Source organism: Terrapene carolina, unplaced genomic scaffold (genome assembly GCF_002925995.2).
Source record: "Terrapene carolina triunguis isolate 2854851 unplaced genomic scaffold, T_m_triunguis-2.0 Scaffold58, whole genome shotgun sequence".
NCBI lineage: Eukaryota > Metazoa > Chordata > Testudines > Emydidae > Terrapene > Terrapene triunguis.
Genome location: NW_020664409.1, coordinates 74,745,443 through 74,765,754, shown reverse-complemented (window position 1 = coordinate 74,765,754; position 20,312 = coordinate 74,745,443). Strand labels below are relative to the sequence as shown.

Sequence of the window (20,312 nt, the reverse complement as noted above, 5' to 3'; positions counted from 1 at the left end):
TAATGAAAAGTTGTTCAGAAATCCAGTTTTAAGCCATATTTTTGTAGCTTATACATTCACGCATTTGAAATCTAGGGAAGAAATTATTTCATCAGTTCAATGGATGATCCATTTCAATCCTCACTGTGAACCAATTGAATTCACATCTGCTAAGAGGATTTGTCCTTGAAGAGCTACACAGCTTCTGTCTGCCTGGAGAATACTAGGATACCCACATCTCCATCCAAACTCAAAGTGACAAGCAGGGAAAAGGAGAAATTCCAACCTCAGGCAAAAAGCAGCAGGTGGGAAGTATTTTTCCATTTATGTAAAACTGTGCGGGGAGATTCCTTCCTAACTGATGCTGCACCCAGAAGAATCTCATTTACTATGTTATGAAATGTTGATAGCTAATATTTACTATAATAAAGCATTTAGAATGGATAGCCCAAACTATGTCCAAGTCCCTGAAATAGTTAATTATCTCACTGAAAAGTGCATAGGTGTATAAAAAAAAAAAAAAAAAAAAAATCAGATTCATAGTAAGCTCAAGTATATACACAATACTTCCTGCATGGACACATGCTGAAGCAGTTAATCCCTGTCTGTTTATAATAAGATACACAGTGGATGAGATAGTACCTTTTATTGGACCAAGATATTACCTCACCTACCTTCTCTCTCTAATATCCTGGGACCAACACAGCTACATCACCACTCTAATTTCCATCTCTTATTATAGAATTACATTATGTAGAAATATATTTATTGTGGACCTACAATTTGGGCACTTTCATGACAGTCAGATTTGCTAAATGCTATAATTTTGCTTTCCCCAACTTAATGATCCAGCACAACCTGTTGCCCTATTCCTCACACTGAAATTAAGTAGTTCTCTCCTACCACCACATAACTCAGGGGTGGGCAAACTACAGCCCGTGGGCCGCATCTGGCCATGCCTCCGCGTAGGAGCCAGAGAAGGGACATGCCATTGCTTCCGGGAGCCACTTGAGGTAAGCGCCACTCGGAGCCTGCCCCCCTGAGCCTCTCCCCATGCCCCAACCCCCTACCCCAGCCCTGATCCCCCTCCCGCTCTCCAAACTACTCGATTCCAGCCCAGAGCAACCTCCTGCACCCCAAACTCCTACTCCCCAGCCCCACCCCAGAGCCCACACCCCTAGCTGGAGCCTGCTCCCCTTCCCTCACCAGCCCTGATCCCCCTCCCACACACCAAACCCTTCGGTCCCAGCCCAGAACACCCCCCTACACCCCAAACTCCTCATCCCCAGCCCCACCAGAGCCCACACCCCCACATTCAGGGATGGTCTAGACAGTATTTGGTCCTGCCATGCGGGCAGGGGACTGGACTCGATGACCTCTCGAGGTCCCTTCCAGTCCTAGAATCTATGAATAGAGCCCTCACCCCCTCCGGCAGCCCAACCCCAATTTTGTGAGCATTCATAGCCTGCCATACAATTTCTATTCCCAGATGTGGACCTTGGGCCAAAAAGTTTGCCCACCCCATACATAACTGATGCATGTTGTTTCTGATTTGCATAAGTCACACAACCAAGTTGAGGACATAAGTGCCATACCTTGTATACTCCTACATAAATCCAGTATTAACTCTGCACCCATCTTTCACAGTAGTGCTGTTGACCCTATAGTTAAACCTTAGTTACAGCTTCCATTATAAAGCTATTTTTCTAGGATTTTGATGGCTCAGGGGACTGGTAACTTGATCTGAAGCAATTCATCTCTAGGTTACTCATCTGAATTAGCTCAGGTCACCACTTCCACTTGCTTTATGGGGACTTGTATAAAGTTGAGGTCTTAGTCCAACTCAATCATAATCACAAGAAACCCAACATGATCATTAGTTACACCAGCCTACAAATTCTGGAAAAAAAAATGGATCAAAATTTAGAGTTATGACAAGATCTTTCACCTTAACTCAAGCTACTGGCCCTAATCTACCGCTCTACCCATTTCCAAGGCCTGTTTCCCACATGGTAAATCCTCACTTTTGCCTAGTTCTCTCTTCTTCCCCTCTTGCCCAACACCACCTAAGTTGCTTGCTGCTCTCCTCTATTCCCATATACTACTAGCACTTAACAGTAGCATGGTCTTCTAGCACCATATGGCAGAGTTTAACTAGTGTTTTCCTCTGACTGGATTTGGGAGAAGAGAGGTTTAAAATGCTTGATCGGTTTGGTGTACTCCCCCATATCAGAAGTGTTAGCAAGAGACATAATTTCTATGCAGGTAAAATTTCCAGTCAAGTGTGAAATCCAACATGAACCCTGCAATTTTACAGTTGTTGGCAGCCTCAGAAGAGAGGCCAAGGATAGAAAAAACATGGACATTGAACTGTCCTCTCACCCCTAGAAGTGGTTCCATTAGAACAATGCTGGGTTCCATTGACAGAGCTGTGCTAACTTGTATTGTTGCTATGTGTTGTGGACAAAGTATGTTTCAGTTTCCAGGGTGATAGAACTGTGGTGTATTTTAATTTTTTATTTTAAGGTTGCCAAACACCCATAAAAAGCAGCCATTGGAAAATGGGTCAGCATGACATCTGTGATCTATCAGAGACCTATGGGATCATAAACACACTAAGGACAGACCAATAGTTGTTTTCGGCATTAGGCTCCTTACCAAAATACATATTTACTTGTTAGACCATGACGCCACCAAGAGAGACATTCCGTTCTTTCGGGAAATACCACCCATTTTACAACTTTCCCAAAAAGTATTTCCTTTTACTTATTGTGGATTTTTTCCAAACTGTCAGTATAAGCAGCATGATATGAACATCAAACATACAAAGAGAGAGTTTCACAGTAAACCACCACAACAGTTTCTCAATCACAGCATTCTTCCCCTAAGCTTCCAAATTATATATATATATATATATTATATATTATATATATATATATATATATATATATAAATATATTTATTTTATTTTTCTAATAGAAGTGGAACTGGAAGAAAAGAAAAAAAAAAAAAAAGAGTCCCTCCACCTCTAGAAAGAATAAAGAGTTAATTCTGGAGCAAACATTTATTATGGGGCAAGCCACCTGTTCATTTTTAGTTCAGACTCAACAAAAACAGCATCATCTACTAAATATTCAGTATTCAGACTCTTCTGCTACTGCCAATTCCTAAAAACTAACAAAAAAAATCCAAAGGATTTAACTTTATTTAACTCCTCTCCCCTTCATGTCTCTTGTGTTTGTTTCTTCCCCCCTTGGAAAAAAATAACACCTCCCAAGAAAAGCCAGCCTCGCAACTGGACGATTTAATCACACTGAAAATAAACTAAAGGTTTCCAAAGGCAGCGACGTACTGTACTCACACCATATTAATAGGGATTAAAACACCTCACCATCTATTCCTAGAAAAGCTGGAGATAAATATTTCCTGCTATAAAAGTATTGGTGCTACTTTCACTGTCTTTAAACTGGCTGCCTAATAATCTTCAGAGAACGTTTGTTGCTGGCCCACCTGCCTTCTCCAGACTTTAGCAGAGCAGAACTCCTTAGATACAAGAGCTCCGTTTCAGATGTTGCACTACTATAGCTCCAGAAACAGCTTCCTCGCTTTCATGGTAGCAAACCTTCTAATCTAGTGTCTCAATCGTTCAGTCTTAGGTGCTACTACAAAAGGCTAAATTGGATGTTTATAACAACTACATGTTTGAAAGCCAGGGAACTTGGAGTTCATAGTCTACTAAGACCTTGACTCTGTTCCGGTACCCCTGCACTCTCTCTGCCTAATAGGAATAACATTTCTCAATTCTGAAGTAGCTCTTTGGCAATATTTCACATTCTTGATCACAAATGAAATGAGATGCCATGTGCTCTTCCATGAATTGACTGGAGAAGGGTCTGTGGCCAATATGAGGCAAGGATCTGAAGTCACTATTGGAAATATAGATGGAGTATGGTAGTCATGAGCAAGGAGGATGACAGGGTCAGAGTTAAGGCTCTGCAGAAAAAGATGAACCTCAGATTTTTCCTGGTTTTGCAACGTTTTATTAACTAAACCATTCCATTATTTTAAACTGTAATGTATTTTAAAACAACAATATATTAAGAGTTTGTCTAGAATTCCTTCTTTCTGAAGTATTTTAAACGCATTGATGCATGATAATAAAATGCCTTGATTTAAACTTATTACAACAAGCTTCTTGCTCTGGCAAGTTTGACTGGCAAAACTTGTTAGGCTAGGAGGAGGAATGGTGCATGGGATGTGACAGGGAACAAATTACATCTTGTGCAGAGTTAGCCAGGGGTTCAGAAAAAAACAGTGACAGCACTGCAAGAGTTAAACTTGCTGAAAAATGAATGGGAAGGTGGTGATGGCTCACCTCCATTCCCTGGCTCTCATGCCTCAGTCCTTCTCTCACACACACACACACACACACGTTTTCCAATTCGGCCTTCCTTCCTCTAATTTTCTCTGCCACTCTTTGCCCGCAATAGACTTTCTAAGGAGAACAGGAGGAAGATCTTCCTTTCTTTGAAGGAAGCTGGAGTTCAACTACCTGTGCTTGCTGTTGCAGTGAGCAGCTGGTGATCAAAAACAGAGTTTACGGCTGCAGCTAGCTTTCTACTCAACTATGGAGTTCCAACTGAAACTTCACAACAAACAGGTTTAGATCCCAAAGACTTAAAAAAGCCTCAAGACCAAAGTGTGCATTCATTTAAATCATCATCATTAAAGGGGAATTCCCTATTAAGTGATTTGTACAAAAATATAAAGGCATATAGTATGCATTTAAAAAAAAAAAAAAAAATCTACTGCGTGTATGGGTACCGTAGGCTCAGACATGTAAATATAGCTTTAAAACCTATGGACCCTTATAGGATTGTTCCTCAAATAAGTGTCCTCTAGAGCAGCGTGTCAATCCTATCTCAGATTGCGCCTCGCCATTTTTACCCTTGAATTCCACAAGTGTCTCTTTTTAGGCAGCCAAAGTAAGAAATGTCACTTAAGGGTAGGTGTAAGTGTCTGTGGGGGGTCTGAGGGTTAATAAGTTGCTCATGATGCAGGGTGTGCATAAGCAAGCTCTCAGACAGCAGCTGCTGAGCTGAGGATAATCCTTGGAGAGTTCTGCTACAGAACCCTTCTTCTTTCTACCCTAGTGAAACTGCTTGGCAGCAAGCCTGTGTTGGTTGGACCATATGTTTCAGACACATTACGCAGGTGACTGGTGTGGAATTGACTTAGAAAAAGTCAGGATCTTTTTCTTTTTAGATTTGTTCTGTAGTGCACATGCACGTTTATATAGGCTGTCATGGTAGAGTAACAGTCATTTTTTCCTTGCCGTATCCATGGGAAAAAAGATAACCAATGAAAAACTGATGTAGTAAACTGCACTACCATGCTGCCAATATTGAAGCACTGTGATTAAAATATTTGGCATGGGGTCCTACGTTTGTTTGGGGTTTGTGTTTTGTCTTTTTTCCCCGCCCTATCTTGCAATAGTAACGTAACTGTGATTAAAGTGAATTTACAATTAGGTTAGTTTCGAATACTAGGCACCCTTAACTTACTATTTCTTGCTTTAATCAATTTTTATTTACATTGTGCCTTCTACCTTGAAATCACAGTTATTGTTTTTATCCTTTACACAGTCAAGTGCAGTCAGACTATGTTTCAAAGGGCACCCAATGTGTTGTGCATCATTTGAAAAATGTCATCTTGACCAAAACATTGCACCTGGTCCCCAAAAAGTCATTATTCAGTAAATCCTAAGATTTGAGATAAACCTAGAGCTGGCTCTGCACACTAATTTTCCAACAGTTTTTTGTGGGAGGGGACGGAGATGAAGGGTTAAGGTGTTCAAATAAGGTTGGGACCCATCTCTGCTTAAAAATTTGCTTTACAGGATTTAACACTATCAAATATCCATGCTTGTCAAGCCGGAAAAGGAGAAAGACTGAAGACATTCTGAAACAGGTCTGAAACAGGGTTAAGGTATCTGGCTGAGCACCGTAAACTCCCTCCTATCAGTCCCATGAATATTGCAGAGCTGGCACGGTAAGGAGCAGCCTTGAATTCTGGTAATGATTAGCTTGGCAGAAGAAGGGAGCAGTTCACAGCTCCCCACAGCCAAACCATAGAGCACTGGCATTTTGCGATTATGGTATCCTAAGGAAGCACATTTTGAAAAAGGGGAGAGCACAGAAACTGGACGTGAAGCAGCACCAAAGTGTAAACAGTAATTAAGTATTTATATTGCCTTCATAACTATAAATTATGGGGTTATTGGTAATTCCTAAAATCAAGGCAATGCACCACAATAAAGCTCAGACTATGATGGAAAATTATCACAAAATTTTCCAACAGCCTGGCAGCTAGACTGCTACTAGCAACAGTACCAACACTAGCTTAGACAGGGTTGAAGAGTCTGGGATTTTGGTGTTTATTTTGAAACATCTTGTAACAAACACCGGAGCTATGCCAACTCTGGCACTGATTCAACCGTACCATTATTGAAAAGTGGGACAGGATTTTCTAGACATGGCCTAACTGAGCAATATTTAGACACATAATCAAATCACATCTGTTGTGAATTATTTAGCAAGAAATCAAAAAAATGAAAGCATGCACAACAAAACTAAGAAAAGGAGACCTTACTCTGCAAATAATTAACATTCCAGAATTTGGTGCTTTACTTCAGTGGAAAATGAAGTAACCATCATTTTAACTACTTACCATTTTTCAGAGAGACTCATTAAAATAAAGAGCAACATGACAACATTAAAAAACCTCCTCCTCATGCACGTAGTGAGTACCACACTTCTGGTTCAGCTTCCATTCACAAAAGTCTCAAGCAAACAAGTCTCTCACAATAAAAGCTAATTGACAATTGCAGAGTACAAAATAAGAGACTGCCTCTACTTAATTGAAGGTCATTCCTGTTAAGCTGTATGCTATATTTAACACTAGCCTTGTAATGGCTGCTTCTGTTCAAATGCTGGGCAGCGAGAGGTGTGTGTTTAAGACATGAAGAATCTACCATCAAAACCTTTTGCAACAAACTAGCAGGACAAGGCAGGCTTGCTCACTTCCTCAACAAAACTAGGTCAGGATTGCTTTGAATGAGTCCATTTGAAGACTATACCAGACTTTTTAGTGGATTAGAACTAACAGTTTAAGAGATGAATTTATATACCACTAATTATTACTAGTTCTATATATATTATATATATATATAGCTGCCTGCTTCTCCACCTGTGGAAAATTAAATGGCCTATATTTCTAAATTCCCCAGAATAAGTCACTGAGTCAAAGAGTTGTATATATTTCAGATTCCAACAAGGGGATGGGGGGGGAACATAATTCAAGAAGCAGCATTTCAGTTAAAAGGGTGAGTGAAACCTGCCACAGAAAAATTGGAAAAAATTAGTTAAATGCCCTCTGTATATATGAGAGAAGAATATGTATGTTACATATACTTACATTCTCTAAACAAAAACAAAAAAAAAAACTACACATCAAGATTGCAGTGAACAGTTCAAAGTCAGGAAATGTCAATATTAAAGGTACACATGTGACCTTATCTCTGCTCCCTGTGCACATGAACGGCCTTTAATTATACGATCAAATCCTATTATTTCTGCAGGATCCCTGCCTCACTTACCACACAGTTTGGAAAAGCATCAAGTGAAAAAGACTGGGATTTGGAGAATCCTGTCTTCATTCAGTGTCAAAATTCTGTTCTGAGTAATCTTCAAAAATATTCCCACATAAAGCACACTTCAGTAGCCCAATTTAGATCTGTTCCCAGATATCTAAAGCACCAAGTTATATATTACATCATCTTCCCAACTCAGCTTCATCCTTCATGCCAACCACTAACAAGTATGGACAATAGGCCATATATTCCAATTACCTTGTTCCACTCATGCATTACAGACCCCATTATGACAAATGCACACATGCTTAACCTCACATACACAAGTCGTCCCACAGACCTGTGCATGTACGCAAGAGTTTACAAGATCAGGATCACAGCCATTAGTTTTAACCTTCAAGTGACCGACCTGGGTCTTCATTCCTCCCATGCATAGAGATGCACGTCTGCACAGAACAGCTACAGACAGCTTTTGTTAATTCTTTGCCCCAAATACACCAACAGTTAATAAATAAATCATACTCTCAGACAGACAAAAAAGGTGGGTTTTTAACCGGGATTATGATTGTAGAAAAAATTGATTTTAGAGCAAATTATAATTTATATTAGATTTGTATTATAAAAACAATGATCATTACAAAGTCAAGCTATTCAGAATTAAGATCTAAAATTTCTTAGAATTCTGATGTTTAAAGTATGAAAATTCACAGTTAAATTCACCAAGAGAACCTTAGCTATTTCTACACATAAAAGAGATCTACCATTGGTTACCCACCATCCTTTGGGTTTGTTTTAGTTGTTTGTTTTTTTTGGCACTTCCCCTAGCACTACTGGCTAACACAGTTGTAGAGGTGTTAGGTTGGGTTCCCAATTCAATTGTGTTAACTAACTTGATTAAGCTAACTCAGCAGAAATAAAGCTTTTACTTTTTTTTTTTTTTTTTTTTGGCTGTACAGATCCATAGAGAAATCCTGAGGAAACAAAAACAAACTACTGAACAACTGTATCTCAGAACAGTTTCATCTCAGGGACCACAAAAACTGGAATGTGTTACTCTTAATCATACAGTAGTTGTGCCAACTCCAGCCTTCTTTACAGCCACAGAGTGCAGAAAGATGTACTTTACAAATTCCTGGTTGAACAAATAGCATTTCCTGAAAGTGGTCATTTCTCACTCTTCTTTGAGATTCCATGTGCCAAATGTCACTACATGCACAGCTAGTATATCAATATATAAAATTCTAACATGAAAGGGCAAAGGTTGGTATGGTAAAGGAATATCATACTGAACATGGAGTCATTTATGCATGAAATTAGTCCTCTTAGTTTCAATACTCTTCTTGTAAACTGGAGAAGTACTAACTTAAGAAGTCTCCAAAGTTAGATGTGCACAGCCATAGACTACAAAGGTCCAAAGTGGTTATGGGGAGCTTAAAAAATAAAAACAAGTGATGATGGGAAGGTGGCAGGGTATGGCCATTGTACCAGCTCAAGATGTTCACACGCACAAGTGTACTTTAACCTCAGAAAAGATACTTCAACATCTTATAAAGAAGGTATTGAGGGTGGCTGAGTTCACTAAAGGCCAGGGTCTGACACACTTGTGTTCATTAACTTACTCTACTGAACTGAATGGGACTATTCGTGAAATAAGGTGCTACATAGGTAAGCATACAAGAATCTGACCCTATGCGGTTATTGCAGCTTCCTGATAAAGTTTGTTATAATGCAAAATTATAATCCAGTTATCCAGCTACAGATATTCATCACCAGAGAAGAAAGATCATGGTCTCTTAGCCAGATGGGCGGGGTAGGGGCAGAATAGTATGAGTTAAGAGTGGTATCTGGCAATCCAGCAGCAGCCAAGGATACAAGAAGATTTTCTGCATTTGAACCACAGCAACAAAAGATGGTCATATCCCCAGAGCATCACGGTGGGGGTAAGTGGTATTTTCAGCTTGGCAGTAGTGTAAAACAGAGTGATCTCACATATCATTTAGGCCCTGATCCTACAGTGGCATTCACACAGGCAGAGCTTCATGTACTTCAGTGGAGACTGGCATAAGTGCAGGGGTTTGCCCATGAACATGTCAGTACAGGATCTGAGCCTTAGTGCCCACATATGTAGAAGTATCTTACATCGTGGAAAACAATATTGTCCTTGAAATATGTATTGTCCATTGTCTCAAACAACAACCAGTAAGACATACTGTATGATTTACCCAGCCCTACTCCACTGGTACAGACCCAGGTCCCCACAGTAACCCTAGCACATTACTATTCTTAGGTGATACAGTGCTGTGAATGGAGTACTGTGGTGATAGTGTTTAGTTTTTAAAATGGTAACCATTATACGAAGCTCCCATTGCTTCTCCTTTAACCTCAATCCCTGCAGAGTCTTCAACAGTTCCCAGGGAGGATCCAAATATTATAGAGTAGGTTGGAGACTGGGTCCAGGATGCACATGGTTAGATCAGAGCAATCAGACCAGCACAGTCCAGTTATGCTCTTTCAATCAATCAAGGCAGTGTCAGGTACAGCCATAAGAACCTACACTCTAAACATGATCCTGAGGTGTTCCGTTAGCCAGAGGTTCACCTATTTATATACCTAGGCACTTATACCACGTTCACCAGTGTGTAATCGAAACACTTATCCTGTCACTACAGCTCAGGAGGGCAGAGGTGATGTTGAAGAAGGGGGTAACTCTAAGGGCAGGTCTACACTAGAAGCGCTACGTTGGTGCAGCTGCACCGCTGTAGTGCGTCTGGTGAAGATGCTCAATGCGGACGGGAAAGCGCTCTCCCATCGGCATAGTTACTCCACCTCCACGAGAGGCGGAAGCTATGTCGGCAGGAGAGCATCTCCTGCCAACACAGTGCCAATGTAGATAGCGCTTAGGTTGCTGTAACTTGTGTCGATCAGGGGTTGTCTTTCACACCCCGAGCAATGCAAATTAGATCGACTTAAGCAGTAGTGTAGACCTGCCCTAAGAGAAGAAGCAGGAACTAGACAGGACTGGATAACATTTTAAACATACAATTAAATATAATATAATTAAAATTATATTAAATATTAAATTAAATATACATTGTAATTTAATCAAAACTTTAAAAGTATGTCAAAAAAGATTCTCAAAAATTACCCTCTGTGTATAATGTATTTAGCTTGTGGAATTACAGGAAAGATGCTGATGCTGTCTCTAACTTCCAGGAGTGCTAGAGGTAAGAGCTATGAAGACCAAATGCAATTTTTCAAAAGCAGTTTTGTTCCATGCCTATTTAACTAGCTGTCTTTCCAATGTTCTGTGGGGGATTTCTGTGGTACTTTAAAGATCTACAACATTTCTAAAAACAAAAACAGCTTCCAACTTTCAGCCACAAGTGAGAGTGTAACAAACATAGCTAGGTCAACACTCAACAACATAAAACACTCTCTGGAATATATCATTTCTGCAGAAACATGGCAGCTTCATTTTAAACCACTCAATGTTACAGTCAAAAAACATAGCTTCATTGCTGAGAAATAACCAAATAACATGCTGAGGAAATTATAAACAACCCCACTGAAGACCAGAGATTGGAAGCTGCACATGGCATTTTAATACAATAGACAGATATAAAACGTTCACTGAGTTAATAAAGCAGCAGCAACATTCAACCTCATCCCCAACATTCTGTACTAATCTTCCTTGGGACAGACACTGTTTTCTTCTCTTCCCCCACTCCCCTTTTAAACGTATTCTCCATACACATTATCTGCTGCTACTGCATTTTTGGAGAACTTTTTAACATCAACTTTATGTAAGCAATCTATTCATGTCACTAATTTTTTTATATGCATACATCCTATTCTGGACTCCTCCTCCCCTTGCTGCACAAAAATTTACATTGATAACTTTCACCATTGATACAAGAGACCCATATGTAAGTCTTGTGCATCAAGGAGTTGCCAGACCTAATTATATAATACGAGGTGAATTCCCACTTCAATAAAAAAATCACAGAATATATGTTTGATGTCCCTAATCCACAGGAAATTCACAAAGTGTAATGTACTCCCAGCAATGTTAGCCTGGCCCATTGATGCATACACAGTATTTTGCATTACTGTTTATGATGCTAAATGTGTGCCTCAAAATGCATGTGCAGTGTGGCAGATTTAATATTAGTGTGGGAAGCTTAAACTTTGGATTCCTGACTTATGGTATGTTTACATTACACTGAATTAGTTTTTTTCCTATATCTTCTTTGCAGGAATTTTTGTTTTTGTTTTTTAAATACCAGAAAAAAAACATCAAACTGATGTATTTATAACTCCATATTTGACTGTGGGATCACACAATATGGAAAAGTACCAAAAATGGTTTGACATTAAATGAAAGGGGATGTTTTTGGTTTGGAATCAATTTACAGAACACTCTGAACTAGGGATCTCTCCATCCAAAAGGAGTAGAATTGCTTAACTGAGCAAAAGGAGAATCTGCACTTTGAATGACAGTCCACAGGCCTGCAAGCACTGTCTCATAATTTGCCTCTACAGTCTCCCATCTAAATACTGACCAAGCCCAACCAAGATCTGCTTTTAAAGTCAGATGAGATAAAGCACATTCAGACCAGCACAAACCTCAACTGAGGTGTTCCATTCAGCCAGAAGTTCACCTATTTATCTAGCTAGGCATTTATATCATGCTCACCACTGTCGAATCTGAACACCTACCCTGTCACTAAAACTCAGGCAGCAGAAGGAGGCAGGCTGACCTGCAAAACAGGTTCCCCATGGAAGGAGAGGAAGACTGAAAAAGACCTCTGGAAAACTGTTCTTACATTGATGAAGGACCCATTTTGTTGACTCATTTGTGGATGCAGGAAAAGTATTCTTCACTTAGGGTGCCGATGCCTGTAAAGCCAGGCTGGTCAAGCATCCAAATGCTCTCTGAAAAGGGCTACAATTCCCATAATTTATGCATTGGCAGTATTTTTTAAAATTACATTAGCCCATTAGCTTAACATTTCTTAATTGTCTTGCAAGTGAGAAGTTAAGGATGGTTACTAGATACATGAAAAGATCGGAAAGACTACAAGCAACCTTCAATCATATACAAACTCCTCCGGAAAAAAAAAATACAAGCCTGTGAAACTAATGAAATAATAGCAACAAGAACATTTGATACATCACATATTATTTAAAATACAAATGGTACTAGACTTGTGGTTAAATGATTGGAATGCTAATGGATATTTTGATTCAATTCCTGGCTCTACCACAGAATTTCGGTTTCATCTTGGGCAAATCACTTAATCAAGCTGCACCTTTAGAAAGTACAGAGTGTTTATTTGTTTTCATGCACATAATTCAAACATAGATTAACAGATTTCATCTAAAACGTCCCAAAATAAATTCACCTTTGGGCTGAAACAATTTAGCCTAAAAGGGAAATTTGAGTAAGTTGTTGTATAGCACTAAAAATAGGGATTTAGAATGAAATGCCCAACTCACACTTGAGTTAAACATTGCTTATGTGGCACTCTAATAGCTTATTTACTGACAAGGACAAATTCATCACTGCACCATTAGTCATTATTTCACTCTAAATGAACCCACAGCTCTAAATCCAGACAAAAATAATTCACTCAGTATGAGTATGTCCTCCAGTACAATAATTTTTCCACTGCTGTTGCAGAGCACACACATTTCAGGTTGCTGCCTGTAATATCTAGCATCCTTTTGATATTATCCCTCAGGTCCATGCTATTCAAAAAAAAAAAAAAAACACTCAAAATAGAGATGGTTATTGTTACAGGGTCAGTCATTAATGCACTCTCTTTATTCAAAAGACTTCAAATCATGTTTCAATCTGAACAAGAGAAATCACATTCTCAGATCAGTCATGCAATGTAATCTATGCATAAATTACCAGGTCTGTAAAGATTACTACTTGTCTTGTAAGCATGAACTAAAGACAACTAAACAAAATCTGTTCACAGAACAGCCTAAAGTAGTTCTCCCATACTTGCTACAACAGGAAACCATGTCATGCCACTCTAGTAATGTGACTTGAACCAAGACCAAATTGCTCACTTATTGCTTGCTGCAGTTAAGACAAGAGGCACAGCATAAAAGACATCTTTATGGCTTAGATACAAGCAGTGTCTTACAGGGGTCTAGAATAAGCTTTCCATTCTCAAAAAAACAACATCTCTCTGTTAAAAAAATATAGTCAGTCAAATCTAATAAGATTACAAAAAGGTGCTTTTCCAGAACTAGACAAGCACTCTTTGTTCAAAGTCTGAGCCTCAATAAAGCTAGTAATTCTTTGCCATAAGGAAAATGTTTGAACTAGTGAATGAATGGCAAAAGTCAATTTGGTGGGATAATCTGATTAATAAATGCCATCCATATGCCGCTGCTGCTATCTTAAGACAATTGGTGATGAAAAGAGAGGCACACAAAAATCCGTTCCATGTATCAGTTAGTTCCTAAGGTCTCCCACTTGTCCCTTTAAGAGGCTCCTCTGCACGCCCAAGATTCCCTGCTTTACAAGTTACACACAACGCTTAAGGTAGCAATCCTCTTCTGATGAAGGACTGGATCATGGATGTCTTTCGAATCCCACTAAGGTCTCTCCTCTTAATTAGCTGGAGGAGTCCTTGCTGATCAGTATAAAGAAATGATCTCCAATCAAGAAGGAATTTGTCAGGAGCCAGGTAGGGCATTCAAAGGCAATGCTATTAGATTTATGTTTAATGGACTGTTAAAAAGTGAGAACAATCCAACATTCAGAGATGCTAAAAACCACAGGAAAATAGGATGCAAAAAACAAGCTGGGGATTTTTAAAAATCCACACCACTACTATCCAGTCTGGCCTTGTTTTGGTCATCTTTGTTTCAGTGATATACATGTATAACTGGGGGGAAAGGCAGGAAGGGTTATATAAATCCATGGGACGCCCACATCTTCAATACTGCATGTAGATGTGGTCATCCCATCTCAAAAAAAATATTTTGAAATTGGAAAAGGTTCAGAAAAGGGCAACAAAATGATTAGGGGTATGGAACAGCTGTCACATGGAGAGATTAATAAGACTGGGACTTTTCAGCTTTGAAAAGAGACAACTAAGCAGGGGGATATGATAGAGGTCTATAAAATCATGACAGGTGTGGAGAAAGTAAATAATTAAGTGTTATTTACTCCTTCTCATAACACAAGAACTAGGGGTCACCAAATGAAATTAATGGGCAGCAGGTTTTAAAACGAACAAAGGGAAGTATTTCTTCACACAACACAGTGTCAACCTGTGGAATTCCTTGCCAGAGGATGTTGTGGGGGCCAGGACTGTAGCAGAGTTCAAAAAAGAGCTAGACAAATTCATGGAGGATAGGTCCATCAATGGCTATTAGCCAGGATGGGCAGGGATGGTGTCCCTAGCCTCTGTTTGTCAGAAGCTGGGAATGGGCAACGGGGGATGGATCACTTGATGATTACCTATTCTGTTCATTCCCTCTGGGGCACCTGCCATTGGCCACGGTCGGAAGACAGGATAATGGGCTAGATGGATCTTTGGTCTGACCCAGTATGGCCATCATTATGAGGTCTAGATCCACCCAAGGCAGATTTGCTCTTCAGTGGTGTGAGGAAGATCCATGAAAGTCAAAGTCCATCTTCCTCACACCATCTGAAGCAGCCTAGCCAGCCCAAACCCACCACAGCAAGCAGCCAAGCCGCACTAACATCTCTGCCTCTATGTCCAAGCATCATCCAATTGTGGCACCAGATCCCAAAACACCAAGGAGTTTATCTTAATCTGTCCCTGAATATTAGGCTCTCATCTACTTTCTAATAATTATCTATTCAGTGACTAGGGTTTACAGAGACATAAAAGACAATGTCTCTGCCCCTAAGGACTTCCAAGTATTAAATTAGATGCAATGCTGGCTTCATGGCTACCATGTTTAAAACGGAAATTGGTTTATGACCAAAGGCCAAATAGTCAACATGTATTGAACTAGGAAGCCTGGAAGTTTAGCTCAGCCCCAACTATCCTCTGACAAATGAAAATATTTCCAAGTACATGACAGTGCTAAAAATATATTAAAAATACACACCAGCATAAGTCTGTCAAAGCACAGCCAGTATCAAAGTGGTTCAGTAATTTCAGATGTTTAACAAGGCATTTTAAATATACATGGATGAAGCACTGGGATAGGGCTAGTCAGAAATGTAGCTAAAGTAAGAAGGAGCAGCTATGACACACTATGTTAGCATTGTTTCAGAGTAGAAGCCGTGTTAGTCTGTATCCGCAAAGAGAACAGGAGTACTCGTGGCACCTTAGAGACTAACAAATTTATTGGAGCATAAGCTTTCATGGGTGCGCCAGATACTTAACAAGACACTATAAGGAAATACCCAACCCTCTGCTTTGGAGTAAATATGGTCCCCCCCGATGTGTCTTTACAGTCTATGTATGTACATTGGGAAAAGCAAGATTTAAAAGTAACCTTTGTTTAGAAATGCAGTGAGATACTCAGAGTAGCCCAGCAGATTAAACTAAATTTACTGAAAATGGACACTCTAGGTAGATAAACCTAACATGTGACTCATTGCTTCATTTTTCCTCTCACTCAGATATCTGTCTCCAAAGTCCATATCATTATTCCCTCTCAATTCAATACCAAACAGCCCAAAACTCACAGGCAACCAGGACACAACAAGTCAATACAGGAAAAGATTTTAGATTTAAGCTCTTAAGAGATCAAGAATTTTTCAAATGATACTGGATACTGCCCTGATATTTATCCTTTTAATGGCTGAAACACACTGTGTCATAGTCTGTGCTGTATTTTTACTTCACAGCACTCAGACTATAAGAGAGAAAACACACTGCAGAGATTTATTACTAAATTAATGTTGATATGTCATTGTACAGTGTTATTTTGTACTAAAAACAAGAGACCAATCATGTGCATCGTTGGGCTTTTTGTAATAAAGCACAGCACATAGATTCAAAAGATACTGTTAATTTCTTGTGCAGAGCAAACAGAATCACTCCTTTTTAAAATTCTGCCTAATTTATCTCCATAAAAAAGGAATGCTGGAGGTTCTTGTGTATTCTTGTCTTCTTTTTTTTCAGAAAGCTACTAGAATCAGACTTACAAACACCTACTTGACAGTGCCCCCTGAGAAATGGTAGATTTTTAAACATCCATATTAATTCCTCTTATCTCCAAGATTCCTTCATTTTTATTAAGAACAATGTTTATAAAATCCTCCTCTATCTTTTCCTAAAGATAGATCTAAGAAAATTTAACTAGAGAGGACAATACATACTTACAGCCAGATACTAGAGACACAGTGAAAGAGCAATTATTCCTCCTTTACTTATAAAATAGTTTCACAACTTTTCTCCAGCTGCAAAGGCACTACACTAAAGGCAAGCAGCCAGCACTGCTCCCCTAGATACTTTATGCTGCATTTCCATTAACCCATAAACCAAGCAGCACTGATACATTCCCACAAACTGGCCTCATGGCTCATAGCGGAAGAAGGCAATAGTCCTAAGGCAAAACATAAAACTTAATACTTTACTAATTGCTGTGGCATTTTAATGGTTACCACACCATCACAGAACTTCACAATTATGGCACTTCTAAAAGCAATTATAGCTGTAAATTTTAAATAGAAAGTATTAAAATATACTGTACCTCACTAAAGACTTGCTATAATGAACTGAGTCAAATTTTTATTTTTCATAATACAAACTAAAATCACTAGTTATGCTGGGTTGTATCTTTTTAGTTATTTTAGAAAATATCAGCCTTAAATGGCTTTCATGAACAACTGGCTCACCACTAAACAGAGATTCTTTATTGTGTTCATATTTAAATAATATCTAAAACACTTTCAAAAGATATTGCATATGAGTTAAGATTGTTTACCACCGTGGAGCAGTTCATTGTAATTGAATTAAATTGTCAGGGTACTTTAATATTTCTCAATATGAAATTAAAGAACCTAAAAATACTGAAGCAGCAGCAATGTAGTTTCATGTCACCTTCCCTCAGAGAATTTCAAAGCACTTTACAAGCATTAGTGAAAGCCTCAAATGCTAGTAAGGTATTCTTATTCCCATTTTATGGAGAGAGAAAGTAAGACACAGAAGGTAAGTGACTCTTTCCCTACAAGAGATTCAAATCCTTGTAGCTGACTTAATTAACTAGAGGGCTAGTTAGTGAAAATATATTTGTGGTTTTTGAAAGCATACACAGCAACATTATACTAAGCTTCTCAGAGAAAAACATCTGTAAAGTGTTATCAGCGGAAGAGTCATCCTTAAACCTCTCCATGTTTTGAGGAGGCTCCACTTGTATGTTTCTCTCACAGAGGCGCTCTTGTTTTCCCTTACTGTGATTTGAGATACCAGATTGCCTGGAATGTTTCTCAAGGGTAAATACTCAATCTGGGCCAGGAAGCTCTTTTTTCAAAGTATAAAATAGTTTGACAAGCTCAAAATTCTCAATAAGTTTATTAAAAAAAAACACTTAAATGAAAAGAGGCAAGCTGAGATAAACAACATCACTTTATGTGCTAGAGAAATGAGGGTATAAGACCTCAACTTTGCTGAGCTATTGATTTTTTTCCCGGTAGTTGTGATGCAAGTGTTACACAGAAAGCTGCACAGGGAATACAGAATGCAAGCAAATCCCTCCAGGGAGTCATGTTGACTCCAAATTTCACAAACTCGAGAACATTACTTCTAGCCTCAAAGTAAGGGGGGGGGAGGGAGGAAGAACACAAACACGCCTTATGGGAGCATTTTTTTGTAGTCTTCTTTTACCTCAAAAGTTATAATTTATTTAGGTCATATGGTAGGTAGTGAAGACACAAAGTGCAGCCTTCTGGGGCAAGTAAGTGCTGTAACTAAATCCGTCAACTCACAAGGGCATTTTAAGGAACAGGGATTTGTGTTTTTTGTAAGGCAACAATTCCCTTCACTGCAGAAGAACCGAGGAAAGAATGAGAGGCAGGACAGTGTATTGCAGAGCAAATCAGAAAACACATATAGTTCCTAAACCAGAGTCAACTGAATACCAAACTCCTACTACTTGGGTGGGAGAAGGGGGGAGGAAAAGCAGGAGACAGCAGTGCAACCACTTAAAGACCAAAAGTCTTCCACTGCCCTGAGCACCATTGTTACAGCCCAGAGGAATCCCGGGTGGTTTCCACAGCTGAAAAGCCTATTACAGACTGGAAAACAAGCAGGAAAGAGCACAAGACAGACATATTTTCTACCTTCTAACTGTGCCACCAAATGCCCCTCTCCGCGCCACCAACATATATTAACCAGGAGAAGGAAATAATTTTTGCAAGTCACAAACCTCCGAAAAGATAGGACAGTAATTTATGTCAGAACCTATCATTACATACAGCGAGGTTAATCTACATGCAATACGATTTTCAAACTTCTTTTTAGTGCAAGGCTGTGTGAATTCTGAGCCCCATCCTATCACGTTCGCCTCGAGTCCACCAACAACTCTGCAGCAGCAGAGCCCGGAAAACCACCAAACTTTATCTTCTAGGGTGCGAGGGTCACACCAAGAAGAGTCAAGTCTCCCACACACACTCTCCCCCCTGCTTCCCCCAGCCACGGGCTGGCCTAGGGTTTGTTTTTGTTGTTGGGGGGGGGGGAGTATTCGGCTACCAACAGATGTCTGTGCGAATCATAATGTACAGCCCCCGCAAAGGGGGAAAACACACCCTTGGACAGATCATCAAAGTGACTTCAGCAGACTCCTGCTCAGCAGATGTAGCAGCAGCTTGTCCCATATATTCCTCCCCCAGCTAAAGCCCCTTTCCTGAGCCAGTATGGAAGAAGCGCGTTTCTCCCCAAGGCAGCTTTGAGGCTCGTCTGTCTCTTTACACGTACACCCCAAAGTCTCCCACCAGAATGGGGGGCGGTATTACTGCACAATCCCCTTCTCCCCAGGACTTTGCCTAGTCACTGCAGAGACTCAACAGGAGGGAGGAATCGCTGTACCTCTGCAGAGTAACTCCTGCCCCTCTCGGACTATATTGCGCGCGGCTGGGGTACAGGCTTGTTTATCTGCAGCTTTCCCAAGAAAGCCACGCAAGGCTGGTGCTGCCACCCCCAGGGAAACCCCGTCCCCCACTCCCACCCAACTTACCGACTCCCCGGACACGTAGGCCACCAAGCCACAAGTGAGCAGTATCCACGCGCTCCGCATTATTCCCGGGGTGCAGGCGAGGCAGCGGCCGCTTCAGGCAAAACCCAGGCGCCGAGCGATCCCCGGCTGCTTTGCCACCACCACAGTCCGCAGCACCAGCAGCAGGGACCCCGGGCGCTCCGCTCCCTCCCTCCCGCAGCCGCCTCTGGCGCCGCCGCTTCTCACTTGTTGGCTGCCTGCAGGCAGGAATCCCACTAGACACAGGGCGGAGTTGGTGGGTCGGGGGGGTGTCTCTTTCCTTCCCTCCTGCCCGGGGAGGATTTTATTTTTCCTGGCACAGTTTCAGCTGCATCAATAAATGAGGGAGCAAAAGTTTGGGAGCGCGGAGGCAGCGGCTGGGAGAGCAGAGCTTTGCAGGTCGCTATCTGCTCCCTTCTCCCTCAGTCCAGAGTCTGCCTCCTCCTCTGCGTGTGAGAGGAGGCAGCAGTGCGACTCCTAG

The 20,312-nt window shown here is 40.3% G+C and overlaps 1 protein-coding gene across 1 annotated transcript in view; it reads right to left on the bottom strand.

The window, feature by feature from the left end:
- SDC2 (syndecan 2) overlaps positions 1-20,217 on the bottom strand; it is a 105,213-nt gene extending 84,996 nt beyond the window's left edge. Inside the window, exon 1 of the mRNA XM_024204814.2 lies at positions 19,814-20,217. Within this exon, the coding sequence (XP_024060582.1) occupies positions 19,814-19,873 (60 nt within the window). The 5' untranslated portion in view covers positions 19,874-20,217. The remainder of the gene's footprint in view (positions 1-19,813) is intronic.
- Positions 20,218-20,312: the final 95 nt, after the last annotated feature.